Source organism: Kryptolebias marmoratus, linkage group LG14, assembly GCF_001649575.2.
Source record: "Kryptolebias marmoratus isolate JLee-2015 linkage group LG14, ASM164957v2, whole genome shotgun sequence".
NCBI classification, from domain to species: domain Eukaryota; kingdom Metazoa; phylum Chordata; class Actinopteri; order Cyprinodontiformes; family Rivulidae; genus Kryptolebias; species Kryptolebias marmoratus.
In genome coordinates, this window is record NC_051443.1 from 17,022,444 (window position 1) to 17,038,019 (window position 15,576).

A 15,576-nucleotide genomic window follows, 5' to 3' on the forward strand; every position below is an offset into this window, starting at 1 on the left:
CCCCCGCCGCTTTCCTGCTACAATAAGCAAACAAACAATTGAGACGTGTCACCCACCGCCTTAGAGGGCTCCACGAGCACTCCGACAAAAAGTCACAGGCAGGATGACGCCTTACCGTACACCAACGTGTACCTCCTTATCCCTGCAATAAGTACCGAAGAAACGGACTTATGGAGCAAATCAACCTGCGAAGCACGCCAGGTCGACCGCGAGAAGAACAAAGAGGCCGAACGTAGCCTCACACGTGCTATTTATAGAAGCACCCCAGGTGAGCTACGTGTCACGTGCGTGACTTCGTTTACATTAATTCTCGACCTGCGCGGAGCGCGAGGAGACATATCCACTTTGTTTACTGCCACTGGCAGTCAGGAAGGAATGAAACAGAACTGCTGTTTTCAAAGCCTGGGGGAAAACACCTGAAGACAGCGATGAGTTCACTATTTGGATCAAATCATTAGCAATGACGGCAAAACCTTCTTAAAGAAATGTGTGGGTAACACATCCAGACAGCAGGAACTGGAGAATGAAACATGTATTTATCATAAACAAACACATACTATTAAATGCAGCTTGAGGAATCTGCATGAGAACACTGTATGCTTAAGGAGAACCATTCCTGTACATAAAACTATTGCAAAACTAAAACTATTCTGCTTGAATTTATTCCTTACGGGGTTCCGTACTTTAGGTTTTTCTTGTTTGTTTGTTTGTTTTGACCGGTCTTCATGACATAACAATGATTGTATTTAATTTGGAAAGTTAATACCAAACTTTGATAACCATGGGTGTAGACTGTATGTCATAACAAATACCGCGTCTGTTATTTTGTGTTTGACTCATTACATGCAGACAATCATCACTTGTTATATTTCTGCCAGTGTCGCTGAAAGATTAAACCAATGTTAAACTCGTGGTATCCTAACGCCAGTTCACGCAGCTCTCTGATATCAGGAGCGATGATCCTCCTGACTGCAGCCCGCAGCCCGCAGCCGCAGCTGCAGCCTCCAGATTCAGCTGGATCCTAATGAGCGGCGCGGAAAACTAACCAACTCCCGGAGCTTTCTGCTTCTGCTCCCAACTTCACCCGCTGCCCCAAACTGCGCGCGTGCCTCCTTACCGTCTCCTTCCCCGCTTCCGGTTCGCCTCGGCTTCAGCTCCTCTCTGGTTTCATTTCTTTTAATTAGTCAGCGTCTCCCCTGTTTTTTGTGGCAGAGTCTCCAAACGTGTGGACTACTACGCTATGCGCGCTCGCGTGCCCCGCACCCCCCACGGCGCACGCGCGCACAGCTCCCACCTCCGTCGTCTTGCAGAAGCGCACGTGAAGGTTGTTCAGCAATAAATGAGCTAATAAATCCATCTCTAAACCCCGAGTGTAGCCACTAAAGCAGAGTTATAAGGGAAAACTTGTACAAGTAGTGAATGTAGGGGCACAAAGTTCATGTATTGCACAAACCTTAAGCTTGACACTTTATTTTTTTCCCCTTATTACTGACAGCTACTCATAACCAGCCATGCTACTTCTCAAAATGCACAGCCAAAATATTACACAACACAAGAAGCTTCCTTTTAAAAGTTACTCACTGCGAGCTGCAAAATAAAACATAAAAACGTTATGCTGAGCTATATCAAATGGGGCAGTTTGAAAACGTTTACTTCAGTAGTTATCCAGATATATTGACATGCTGTCCTGAAATGCGGGTATGCACTCAGTGTAAACACAGCCCCTGAACTGAACAGTTAGAGAATCAAATAGAAGCTCGAGTCGCACAGTTGCCCCACATTAGGCTGAGTTTTATCTGAGAGCATAGAACGACAAGGGCGTTTAGGTGGAAATATGACTGAATTCTTCACAGATGTCACCGTTGGCCTGTTTTCAGTCACTTTTTGTACATAAACAAACACACGTGGTAGGATTGCAGTGAGTACCTTTAATGTTTTCAGGGTTTTTTTTTTAAAAGAAGGAAAAATTATGGTAAACTGACTGAGATTTCTTATGTTCTACTTTTTAAATATTGAGACTTTGCGAAATAAATTTAAAAGAAAAAAACACTCAACTTCTGCAGGTATATATTAAAATTCCTTTGTCTTTATTGAGCTAATCCCATTAAAATCCTCACAAAAGCCCTGAAGGGAGGATTATGGCATGTCAGAATGGAGGGTTTGTTTTTCTCAGTGTGAAAAATTATTTGTTTAAAGAAAAAAAAAGCATATTAATACAAGAAGATAGCTGAAAACCGTTTATCTGCCCATTGATTATTATTTTAAGCTATATACAGTAGATCAAACTAAACCAAACCACGTGCTAATACTTGATGTTTTTAGTCATTGCTGAGCTTTTTCAAACAAACTTTCTTAAGGCATTGACAATAACAGGACAAACAAGTACAATGTGCACACCTATAAAAATTACTGTGTTCATCTAGTTGGAACAATTACAAACCAAGTAACTTTTAAACAAAAAAAATAAATAAATAATAATAATCTAAAAAAAATTCCTTTTTTGTTTCCAAACAACGGGATCCTTGCTTACTTATAAATAGGATTTCTTTTGTTATTGTTAAATAATCTGGAATTCCAAATTTTGCACTGGTTTTCACAAATACAAGGCAAAGCTTTTCACACCAAAGTAATTTCTAAAATGTGACCCCCCCTGAGGGGGTTCAGTAGGTCACTGCAGTAAGCTCTCCTCTTCTGTGCTGGACACAAACGAAGATCTCGACACACCTCTAACAGGAGGAAAAAGCCCAATCCCAAAATGTGTATTAAAATCTGCTCGCACAACTACTAACAGCTTACAGCAGCACGTTTAATCAGCTGTTATCCTAACAAAATCTATATCCTTTATCTTGGAAAATGTTTTGCATCCATTACAATCCTGCAAACTGACAATGGTGTCCTATTTTACTTAGATTTATAAAAGTTGAGATCAGATGTTGACAGAGTGGGCATGTTTCTTGCACAGAGGCTTGTCTTTTTTGGAAAAGAACGGCTGACCTTCCAGACTAGCGGAACAGACCTGCAGAGAGAGGCGAACAGATGAAGTGTTTTTAGTCAAACAGCACAAGAAGTATTTACACTTGTGTTACCAAGTGAAACCGTTGACAGGACCCACCGCACACACAAAACAGGTGTCATGCCAGGTGAATCCCAGAGCATCCAGGAACTTGTCTCCTGCCTCGATGGGGAAGTCGCAGCCGTGGCAGTTGGTTCCAAACATGGCGTAGTAATCTGTTTGAACAGTGCGTTAGCGAAATGTTGGTCTGTTTGCATAAATAAACGGTTTTCGCCCCCGGTTCTGCGTTCGCCGCTTTCCTCTGTACCTCTTTCACAGTATGGCCGCCCATCCTCCATGTGGAACGTGTTGCCCCTGATTGGCTGCTGGCAGGCGGCGCAGACAAAACAAGACACATGCCAGGTCTGTTTCAGGGCATTCATGATTTCCTGCAAGGAAAATGGACCAAAAACAAGTCCCACTTTATTACTGTTACACAGTTTGAAGGCAGAGTGTATTTACTGATTAATTGTAATAAGCTAATATCTGTTTTAATAAATGTAAAATACTTAAAATATAAAAATTTAAGAGGTTAATGATGTTTTCTTATAATCATCAATTAAAAGTAGGTGGATTTTTGCGGACCCTTGTCAGTTAGTGTTACCAGATGTACATCAGCTTCTACATAGCAAACAATCCAAGCTTATTCTACATTTAACCATAGGATTAAATTAAAGATAGAAGTTTCATGCACATAAAGTCAAATGCACAGGAACAGACCATTTTTTTCCACCCCATATAATTTTAGGTAATAAAATCTGGCAGACACAAATGCAGTGAACAAAATCTCAGGTTTTCAAACCCACCCCGAGAATCTTCTGCTGGCAGCTGGCGCAGGTCGGAGCGAAGAACTGCTCGTAGCATCGCACGCAGTACACCTGGTTATTCTCTTCCACGAATCCCCGTTCTCCCAGGGAGGAGTGGCAGTGAGAGCAGTTGAATTCCTCAGGGTGCCACGACATGCCCATGGCCACGAGGAACGGGCCTCTAGTGTTAACATGTGAGGGACGGAGATTCTGATCACGCTTTTTGAATCCTTTAGTCAGTGAAAGTATTTCCTTGCATCAGAGCTTTTATTGTAAATGGGGTTCCCCCTCCCCGGACGTACCTGATGACTTTGTTGCACTTGCAGCACATCGGGGTGCGGGTACCAGCTGGGATGTGCTCGGCACGCTGCACCAGGGAGTTCAGGTCCTCTGGGTGAGGCTGCGGAGTGGGACGGTCCGCTCCTTTTACAGCAGGACTGGAAACTTTTCCAAACGAAGGACCTGCGCCCACCTTAGGAGGACCTGAAGAAGTAAAATAATGAGCAAATGTCCAAATGAAACTAGGTGGCAAAGCTACACTACAATAAATCAACTAAATAGACAAAACACAAATGCCTGGATGATTACTGTAATTGTAACTTTTTGCAATAGTTGTAAAAACTATTTATTTCTTGGAGTTTCTAAAAAAAAGAGAACGTATGTCTTTATATTATATTTCTTACTTTATTTTGTGATAAAAAAACTTATCTAATACTCAGTTTTAGTTTAAAGTACAAGTCACACAAAGAAATAGTACCTTAAATGGTTGCTTACAGTGCCAATAAAATGAATTAAACAAATACATGTGAAACATAAATTTGGTGCTTTTCAGTTTTGTGAATGTATTAAACATCAGATGTGATAAAATCAAATCAATGCAACACACAGAAGTTATGAATGAAAATCTTTCAAACTCAAAGTAAAAGTTGAAATGTTGTAAAATATGTCTAAAGGAGCTTCAGTACACGCTAAAAGATCGTGCTGTGTAACTGGTGATTTTTGAAGGTTTACAGTCTGCCCAACTCAGGAACTCCAAACACACAACTCCTCTTAGATTTAGTGCTTTAGTGCTCAGTTGCGTCTTTAAATGGGTACTTATGAGTAAATTCCCCAAATTTAATGCATTTTTGGGGGTGAATAAATGAACAAACAAGTTGAGGCCCTGCACATTCCACTTAATCACCCCGCTCCTCCATGAGATCCATGCTTGTTTACTTGAACTCAAGTGTGTGTTAATCTGATAAATCAGCCAACAGAGAGCGACTGTGTCCTCCGCAGCTTTCTGTGGCATTTCTTGAGAGAAATGTGTCAGGGTACACAGAGTATCCGTTCATGTGTGAGGGCATACTTTAGTTCCTCGTAGAATTACTAATAATGACAGAAGCCTTCCAGTAAATGTTTACACTAAGTGGACCGAGGTCTCGTGGTAAGGGATTGCTGTGTTTCATGAGCAGCTTTCACACAAAATAAAGTCCATATTTCGCACTTTAACGATCCATTCGTCTAAAGGGAACCTCAAGAAAAAACAACAATCTGAGCTCATTAAGCAAATACCTCTAGTTTTTAATTGAGCCTATAACCTTATACGGTTTAGAGCCAGGTATTAAAGCCATTATAAATATTATAGTTGAGTTTTACAGATTTGATAAGAGTTTGCTGCCCTCTGTAGGCTGAAGGAGGAAACAACACGTAGCGAGGACAACACAGGTGAGGATGTACAGTGGCCTACCTGACGGAGGTCCGGGCTGGTAGGAGGGTTTGTTCTGGGCTCCAGGACTCTTATATGCAGAAGCAGGGACAACATTACCGATGCTTGGTGCCACTGCAGATTTGGAAAACGTTTTTGCTGCAGGCGATGTGTGCACAGTGGAAACAGCTTTATCAGTTGCCTCACTAGGAGAAAAAAAACACTTCGTATAAATCAAAACACAGTCACACACACCCTTGTAAATGCTCTATGTCAGTAATGTTGTTCTGTCTCTGACTAATAATTTACCATCAAGCTGCACAGATGGATTCCTGAAGCTTGTAAACAGTAATGAAATCTCGCAGTGATGGTGGAAATTAATAAATAAATACAGACTGCCTGGTGCAGATTGGTTGTTCTGCTGCAGGCAAAAAGAGTAAAAAGCTTTTTTTGCGCACGGATACACCCAGCGTGCATGAGGTTTCACTATCAGCGGCACAAGGGAACAATCACCAGAGATGATACCACAGACTCTGCTGTACATGCAAGTCCCCCTCCTTCTTCAGCTTCAACATTTAGCAGCACTCAAAACACCAAACCATAAACTGTAATGGTCTTATTTAATGATTATTATCTTTACTTAACTGAAACCGGAGCAACAGAGACACTATGCTTCCCTCAAGTCAAGAAAAAACTGAGCAGCACAAGTCTTTCTATACTGCATGAAAAATGTAAGATTTACCAACTTTTCCTTTAAAGCTGAAACGTCTAAATATATAGCCTATCTAATTCTTTTTGAAAGCAGCCTTTATGTTCCCAGAATCAAGCAACTAACCACTAAAGAGATGTTTGATCATAATTACAAATATGCAACCAAAAATCACAGCCTGGTTAATTTGTCTCATTAAACATTATGACCATACAGCAAGAATCTGAATAAAATGTGTATCTTTTATTGGCGAGATTTCTTTTTATCCAGTCTGTTGTAGGCTTCCGTTCAAACTTACAGTAATTTAAAGATGAAAAGAAACACGCTGTCTAGTTAAAATGTGTGTAAAGTGCAAAGAAAATGACAACCTTTGATTGAATTATTTTGTTTGATAGTGATCTTTTTTTTTTAAAAAAGCCAAAGACATTTTCTAACCATTAGGATAAGACAAAAAGAAGAAATAAAAGATGGAGAGCAAAGTAAAAGCAGTAAAGGCAGTTTATTGAGGTAAAACCAGCAAAAAGGAAAAGATAGATAAGCTCAGAAAAACAAAGATTACAGAGAAAAGTGGAGGCTCAGATTGAAACAATGTGCTGCAAAATAGCAAACATCTGTATAATTTCCTTTTCTACATATATTAGTATACATTTGCTTTCATGCATACATCTAATTTACAAAAAGTATTTAAATGTTATCAGATAAAATACATCTTATTACAATGTGCCCAGCAGAGTCTGCCATCTTGTTGTTTTAGAAGTGGACATTCAAACAAAAAGACTTGGGTTGGCCAAACTACAGAAGTACTGGTACGAAAAGTCAACTACGGTCAAAATCAAAAGAAGAACGAGACAAACTCAAGCTGTTTTACTGCACATTTAACACTCGAGCTGAAACATCGTGGTGCCAGTCTCTCAGCTTGTTGTACTTGTGTCCTATAACTTCTGGGTCCAACTTGTTCACTCTGATTTGCACAAGAAGACAGAATAAAAAGGAAGAGAAAAAAGGAGGGGGGAAAAGAAGGCAGTTAGGATAGGAGAAACAAAGTGAAAGAATGCACAGGAGTAAACAGAGAAATAAATGAAGAAAGGAAAAAAAAGGCTCCCTAAAGTGAATGAGAATATTTGAGGAGCCAATTCTAAAACTGAATCTCCTATAAATGAGATAGCAAAAATACTGTTAAAACTAAATGGATAACTTAAATGCAATATGAAGATGAAAGCACAAAGAACAAGGTCAAACACTTCATATGAAAAAAAAAACCACAAACCACTTACTTCTTTCCATCGTTCTCTGGTGTTTGTTCTGCAACAGTTAAAAAAAAAGAAGATGTGATAAAATGAAGAATAAATGACTCGTCTTAAACCTGACGGGGGTTTGGGACGCACCGTTCTCAGTTCCAGTCATCTGGGCAAGGATGCGGAAGGAGCGGGACTGGGAGGTGCCGGTCCGCGGGTGCCAGTCCTCCGTGTCCTCAATCAGACGCTTCTTGCTGGCGTCACTCATGGGGGACGAATTATTCTCAGGCTCCATACCAGCTTTCCTGTACGGCCAGAAAATCCATTAATTTATATTATTATCGTGACAAAAACTTTGTGTTTTCAGCAGGTATTATAACGAGATCATCACAGTTGTTATTAAAAAAAAACATTTAAGTTAGAACAAAAAGACCAACGTAAAACCAGAAGAACACTGTTCTTATTCATTGTGATACACACACACCAACTCTAACTGGCACATCCCCTTCTGGAATATTGTCAATCTGTTGTTTTATCTTTTAAAAAGTATACAAAACTACTTAAATTCACAGCTGCACACCCTGGTCTGGTTTTACAAACCTCAAAAAACAAATTAATAAATAAATGCTATGAAGTTTCTTTTTGTTTCCACATAAAATGTAGCCAAAATCCTTATAGAATGATGTAATTTGCTTTCCAAAAACAAATCCAGTGAAACATTGCTGCAACAATTTTCTGTGAGAAGTCTTAGTTCTGTAAAGCCAACTCATCAGTTGCTTTTCATTTATGAAATTTATTCCTCTAAAAGTTTGGCTGTCATCAGTAATACATCAAAGAATATAGTTCAATCATTTTTTTCTCCATTGTTGTGTGTTTCTATTGTGTTTTCCTCCACTTGGTCTAAAATTGTGCCAAATTACAAGTTTATAGATCTGAAAAACGGCACGTTTTACAGAGCATACATGCAGTTTATATAATAAATTTACATTTTGTGCTACGAGTGCTCGACATTCAGTTCAAATAAAACCAAAAGGTGAAGCTTATGGCTACACATCAGGACTGTGCAGAAGTTTGACTTTACATTTACCTCCTGGGTCTAGCTGGAGGTGGAGTTCTGCAGATGAGCAATGAGAATGGTTGTGAGGGATAATGCACAAAAACTGAACCGCTTCCAATTTACAGTCACACAAAGTGCTCAAAACACAAAGTGACAGCTGTTTTTTTTATGCCTATGCATAAAAACAACTGTGACTCATTAGGACTAATTGTAAAGGTTACCCTGGTAATAAAAGTATAAAAGCATAATAGTTAGAAATACTACAATAGTGGTTTATTTAAATCAGTCAGTGTGTGTGAGTCAGAGCTGCGCCACAAGATGGCAGTAATGCTCTTTCAGCATAAACCTTAATTTTTTTTCCTCCAAAAATATTTGCTGGTCCAAGAAAGGAATCTTTCTTTTGAGTGCTTACATGCACAGTTTAACATTAATTCAGGCAAATGTGAAGAATTCAAGTAAGTGCAACAACTTTCATTGTGTATTAGTGTTTAGGTGAGTGATGTGTTCAATCAGAGCTTTAAAAAGAACACTCGGGTCTTGGCCAATTTCGAACAGGCTGTCATAAACACAACGACAGTAGCAGCAGGTGAGCCGATCAGCTGCAGAACTATAAACACACCGACGGCAAACAGATGCTCTGAGACTATGATTGAACATTTCCAGCTGACCCCCACCCTCCCAGTTTCAGGCACTGATTAGTTACTGGTTTCTTTGAATCCTAAAATAAGTGGCTGATGTTAGTTGATGAGCAGGACTTTGCAGAGATGGAAGCATGCCTTTAATAATCATAAACCAGAGAGCGACGTGGAGGCTAGAACATGATTAGACATGGTTAGACAGCTACAGCAGCAGCCATGTTATTATCAACCATGGCACTAACTTGGTGCTCGTCTCTGCGTCCTCCTGCGGGCAAAGGAAGGGTACAGGGGAAAGAATTTAGGCCAGAATAGGGAAATAAAGAAAGCAAGTTGAGAGAAGAAATATGAGCCAAATGTCCCCTTCTCTGAGAATGTGCACAAAGAAAAAACACAGAAAGCATGCGGCTTGAGACAAACACACACACACATGCTTTTACAAATACACTCCAAGGTTTCACACTTAAATGTGGCGTTTTTACTGAATTTAAAATTCAAAATTGGCCCAGAAAGCCTTAAGCTTTACAATTACTCTTAAGTTAAATTTAAATTACAAGATGCTCACTGAAATGCAGTCTTATTATAACTTAAGCACTTTGCTGTGCTTTTAGTAAACCCCAGAAAAGAGGGGCTACAAATGAAAACTCTAGGAGGAAAGCTTGAAGAAAATATGACATCATATTTCATACATAAAATTGTACAAAGGGGTTATAATTAGCTCAAATAACTTTCATCAGCAATGATATCATTGTAACAGGCATATCTGTTGTTGTTCTCTGGAAGCACGTGAGTTACTACCAGTAGCATCAGGATGCCTAAATTATGCTCCCTCTCCAGCTGCCATGAATAAAAAAAGATGATGATGATGATAATGGGTGGTTTCTCTGTTTGCATATTTTTGAGGTAAGGTGGAATGGGGCCTGAGGTAACAATGCTTCAGACAGACCAAACCACAAAAACTTTCAAAATTTCTCTGCCTTGATGAACTACACCCTGTAAGAAATACTGGGTTGGGTGAGTGGTACCTACCCATTAACATGCTCTGAAAGGCCCTGGCTCTCCAAAAGCCCTCGCCTCTGTCCCATAGCTACTTCAGAAGCAGTGGCATTGGAGTACAGGTGGATAGGCGTGTTATAGACGGAGGGCTGCGGGACATTAGGATGGGAGGAAGGGGCTGTCACTTTGACTGGGGAGGAGGAATTAGATGAGGCGGAGGATGCAGACGGGGAGGTGAAGGCGGAGTGGCCGGGGCTGATCTTTGGAGCCGAATTTACTGCAGCCGAGCCGGACTTCAGCAGAAACGGAGGCTGCGGTGGCTGAGAGGGGGCAGCCGGGGTGAAAGCTGACAACTCAGAGGGAATAGAGGCAACCCTGGGAGCAGCCGGGGAGGAGGAAGCCGCGACCCCGCTGCCACCACCCCCAAACGGCCGAGCCGTCTTGTTGTACGCAGGACTGGGCTGGCTTAGCGGCTTGGTGAAAGCGGTGCTTGGAGCAGGGTGAGTGATGGGCACAGGCTTAATGATTTCCTGAGGTTCTTCCTGGATGACAGTGAAGACAACATGCACAAATAGCAAATCCACAAAAAAAAAAAAAATCATGCACTGTAATTCACACCAGCACAATCAAATCAAAACAAACCGTGTTCTCACACTGCAGGATAAATAAAAGTTATGCTTGTGCCACATAAGCATAAAAGGTGCTCTAAACCAAAGCTTTTTGGGCCATTTAAACATGCAAATCTAGTTTTTCTTTTTTTGACATGATTTCAGAAGCATGCTAAAAACAAAACACACTATAATGCCAAACAGATGCGTCTGATGCAGTCTTAAATAAATATTTACCTTGTGCACTTCATCTTTAGGGATGGTGGAGGGTCTGTGAAGACAAGAAACAGAATATTAAAACTTACTGCTTACACAACATCTTTACAAAATCAGTTCAACATTTACAAACTGGTGGTGCTGTCAAAATGTAATGTATAGTCTGTTTTCTGGACTAATTAACTTCCAAATAACAACAGTTTAACGTTGCATTTTTCTAGTCCAAATACTGGACTGCTGTTGATGGACAGCATACAATCATGACTAAAGCAGCTGCTACATGTTTAAATCCAGTGGAAGAAAAAAGAACAGCCTGTGTGTCTCCTCTTCTTTCTTATCTTTTTTCTTGAGAAGAACTAGAAAATGAAAGTGCGTCCAGCAAAACTTTCATCTCCCTTATGGTTTTATTATGCGTCAAGCAGCGGTTCCTGCAGTTTTTCCAATTTGATTCTTATGTAAACTATAATCGCTTTCATTTTAAACAGAAAAGTCCCCAAGCAGCACTAAAGCTTGAAATGCAGAGAGAAAACAATATCATTTCTTTGGTCTCAATATGCAGATGTGTTTCTCATTTCTTCTAAAAACAAACCAGAACAAAAAGGAAGAGGAAAAAAAAAAAAAAAAGAGGCAGGTTCAGGTCCAGGCACTATGGTACGTCCCGTGGCTCCCTTCCTGTCTCTGCCGGTCAACAAACTCTCACGTTTCCTTTCTGACTGAGCTGAAGTGCACGAGCCGAGCCTAGAACCAGCTTGTTAAACAGCCCCGCCCGGCGGCAGATGCTGCCGTCATCTGTAGCCATGCTTCCATTTACAATTTTCCACTTAACAGCTAATACACAGCCCGCTTATTTTCCAGCGAGACACCCAAATGTATCATTGTATTTGCTTATGGAGAAACACCACGCAGCGCCAGGGAAAACAGTCAAAAAGGGCCAGAGATCAAACGGCACGGCCCTTTTTGAAGCGATCCCAGTTAATAATAAGGCAGTATGTATCGGCTATAAGCGTCCCAGACTGGGGCTGCTGGGTGGATTGCCTTTGTGTGTTTTCCCAGAGCAAACTGAATAAATAGTTGACAGGGTGGTCCCCTGAACATCTGCTCAGCTCTGGGTCTCTGCTGTCCTGCTCTCTGTGGAGCCAGACCCACTTCTGTTCTGCTGTCATAAACACACAGAAATGTGTTACTTTCTGATGTTCAAGTATAAGATTTTATTAATAAAACTGTATACTGGGATTAATACAAAATAAACCTGTTTGTCATAGAAACTCCTCGTTAGTTCAGAAACAACTTCTGTTTAGAAGCACAACTTAATTGTGTTTAGTGAAAACTAATGCAGAAGTAATGAGAAAAACCACATAGAACGGAGTGATTCTGACTAATTATACATCATAAACATATAGGATAAACGCTTCACAAAACTGGAGTTAAACTCCATTTGGAAAAGTTCAGTACTTCATAAAAAGCTGAAATTGTGGAGAAAAGAAGGCTTGATTTGATGTGCTATTGTATATTTGTGTTCCTTTGTGCTTCTAATGTAAGTGGAATGGTAGTAATTTATAGTTGAAAGTTGCAAAAGAAGTGGGGTTTAAAAAGACGACGATTTGGGGAAATAGAGTTTAATTTTAACCAGACTGAAAAGCCAAAAAATTTTCTTCTTTTTTTTTTAAATAAACCTTAACAGCATCTTAATTAATCCTGTGTCACACAATTAATCAAGCAGAAATATTGTATCATTGCTGCCAGAAGTGACCCTGGCTGTACTGGAAGTGCGGCTGTTATTTAGCTAAATACCAGAGGACAGTAATGCAACATTCGTAGTAATCTAAAGTTTTATGAAACATTTAGGATTAAAGTTGTTTTAAGATGGCAGCAATCCACTTTGTTTTTTAACACCGCACCGATCAAAAATTAAACCCTTATTTCTCCAAACTGAAATCGTTAAAAAAAAAACTAATAAATAAACTAAATCCATCTACATCTGGTAACAGGTTAATCATTCACAACCTTCAGAATCTCACTTTAAAAATCTGAACCATCATTATAACTTTGTTAAGTTTTTTTGTATTTGGAAATTATCTTAGGAATGACAGACGGTGCAGAGAAAACTCTGCCTCTGGTGAAGAAACCGTTCAGTCCCAACATGTCTGAATCCTTCACCTTACTAAATTCAAAGAAGCAGATATCTACAAGTTACAACAACTGCCTATAAGCCTGAAAACCTGGACCTTTCAGTTTAAGGAGAAAAATCTGATAAATTTGAGATGCATTAGATTACTTGACTGCAGAAGACTGCTTGGAGGAAAAAAAAAATGTTGGAGTTGCTCTGTGTAGCCACTCAGACACACACACACACATACCGTATATTGTCACACCTCCTGTATAAGAGTCAGAAGAGGTTAACAAGAGGAGGGAGCCTGAGGGCAAAGCACTGACGCATTTCCACCCTGCCTGTGTCTCTTTGACGGCCAAGACAAACAGTCTGGATTCTGGCAGTTGACTGAATGATGGAGAGGCAAATAAGACAGTTTTCTCAGCACATACTTGTGCCTTACCAGCTTAAATATCCTTTTTCAAAGCAAACAAAAAGCGATCTCCTTTTACTTTCCCTATGTTCATATCAAACACTACAAATAATAGAAACGTGTTTAAATGAGCTGCAGTAACCTCCGTCTTCTGCTGTATTTCCTGGGGTTTGCAGCCATGTTTGCTTGAGTTAAATTAAAAGAGTGTGTCACAGTTACCATAGGACACACTGGAAGATAAGGATGAGTATGTGTCATAAACATTTACAACTATAAAAGTACTAACAACAGCAGAAACACGCTTTGCTCCACCGGTGTAAACACTGATCAGTATGTAACCAGACTGCATGCTGGCGCGGTCAGTTGCCTGGATACTTCAATAACACGCTTGTTGATCAGTGTGCATGTTTATTGCTTGTGCACACGTGTCGAGTGGAAGCCCTGTGCACTCGTCCATATCGGCAGTCACATGCGTTGCACTGATAGAAGGCATTGAGCCATCAGTTTCCCCGAAACAGTAACAGCTCCTTGCTGCACATTTAATTCCAGTCATGTGCTTTTATCTACGAGCACAACCAGCTACTCTGATTTGCATTTAAATGCATTTAGCAGTTCAAGCTGCAGGTTTAAAAAAAAGAAAAGAAAACAGAGCATTCTGGTGGATTTTCATATGGGTAAATCACTGTAACCGCAACAGAATAAACTACCTTTTAGTTTATGTGTCTCAAATGTAAATCCAAACAATGTAGAAGGCCCAACATGGTTTCTTCCTTCTCTTTGGCCCACCACACTAAGCTAGCCAGGAATTAGTGGGAGTTCTGGGCTGTGTTACTGTCCTCTGGTTCACCCTGCAGAGCTATAGCTTGTTGGGTGTCGAGTGGTTGTGACTATATATGAGAAGGGCTGCAGATTGAATCCAGAGCAAGCTAGCAGTTTAAAGTCTGAGATTTTTGCTGCGTTCCATTTACCTCAGAAGTCAGAAGATCTGTGAATGATGTCAGCCTTGACTTTATTGTGTTCCAGTTGCAAGTTGGGAAACCAGTAGGGTTCGCTAATGGTTGTATGGTGACCAGGCTAACTACTATTAGCAACACAAGAAAATAAAAATGGATTTCTCTGCATTCAAACACTCATAGTGGTTGAATATGTGTGTGACCATTACTGAGATACTACAAATAAAAAGAGGTGAAAATAATAATAAAAAAAATATATAAATTACTGCAGTTATCACAACTTTTACTCTGCAAGTCAATCATATAAGATTTTGAGGTTGGGCTGGTTAAAGTGGGTTCCTGTTCATTTTTTTGACTTGGAACTCCAAATTATGATTTCTGAGTACAACTGAACCACACTTTCAACAAACAAGTGTACGGCCTCACAACCTATTAATAATTTCTTGTTATTGCAGAATCACTGTGTGCAACACCAATACTATAAAAAGGACTGCTTAGATGTAGACTATTATAGTCCAAGTCCTCCTGACAATAATATGTTTAGCAGGTCAGATGGACCCTGAGTGCTCACACCCAGTTCAAATGGCTAAAACGTTAAAACAACAGAGTGTTGTGAATATAATAATGACAGAAGAGAAAGAAAGATGGAGGAGGTTAACTACAACAGATATCATTCATTGCAACATTTAACAATATTATTACAGCTGAATCTCTTCCTAATATAAAACAGTCCTGAGCAAGTTCAAAGCTGCATAATCAAAAAAGAAATAAGTATTTAAGAAGGAGAAAACTGTCATGTTTGATGTATTCCATTTCCACTGATGAAATGATGTCTTTTGAGCTGGTAAAACCCCAAAGAAAACCATTCAAAAACCAAATCATCTGCGCAGGAGACAAATGCACAAACCCAGTTGTTACACAGTTCGTATCTCCCAAAAGATTTCACATAAAAGAAAATATTGTGGTTGAATCTGAACGTTGGCTGTGTTGATCTTTATCATCTTTGAGGTTCTAGAGCTAGAAGACCACAGCCACATCCTCTCAGATGGGGTGTTTCATTGCACTCTGCTCATGTTTCAATGACAATAAACAAACATCAA

At 39.9% G+C, this 15,576-nt stretch overlaps 2 protein-coding genes across 4 annotated transcripts in view; both read right to left on the bottom strand.

Moving 5' to 3' along the window:
• The window catches only part of bmpr1bb (bone morphogenetic protein receptor, type IBb), a 68,077-nt gene extending 66,789 nt beyond the window's left edge, over positions 1-1,288 (bottom strand). The window contains exon 1 of the mRNA XM_017435752.3: positions 1,118-1,288. The gene's annotated coding sequence lies outside the window, so the exon portion shown is untranslated. The remainder of the gene's footprint in view (positions 1-1,117) is intronic.
• Positions 1,289-1,911: 623 nt separating this feature from the next.
• Positions 1,912-15,576, bottom strand: part of pdlim5b (PDZ and LIM domain 5b) — a 35,527-nt gene continuing 21,862 nt past the window's right edge. For 2 of the 3 annotated variants that reach the window (XM_017435754.3, XM_017435753.3), the window contains exons 4-13: positions 11,023-11,056; positions 10,211-10,719; positions 7,640-7,794; positions 7,529-7,556; positions 5,588-5,751; positions 4,161-4,341; positions 3,859-4,039; positions 3,321-3,441; positions 3,113-3,228; positions 1,912-3,016 (exon numbers count right to left, since the gene is read on the bottom strand). In XM_017435754.3, coding sequence (XP_017291243.1) covers positions 2,927-3,016; positions 3,113-3,228; positions 3,321-3,441; positions 3,859-4,039; positions 4,161-4,341; positions 5,588-5,751; positions 7,529-7,556; positions 7,640-7,794; positions 10,211-10,719; positions 11,023-11,056 — 1,579 coding nt within the window. In that variant the 3' untranslated portion in view covers positions 1,912-2,926. Of the gene's footprint in view, positions 3,017-3,112; positions 3,229-3,320; positions 3,442-3,858; positions 4,040-4,160; positions 4,342-5,587; positions 5,752-7,528; positions 7,557-7,639; positions 7,795-9,426; positions 9,450-10,210; positions 10,720-11,022; positions 11,057-15,576 lie in introns of all 3 variants that reach the window. The other variant, XM_017435756.3, reaches the window with a different exon arrangement.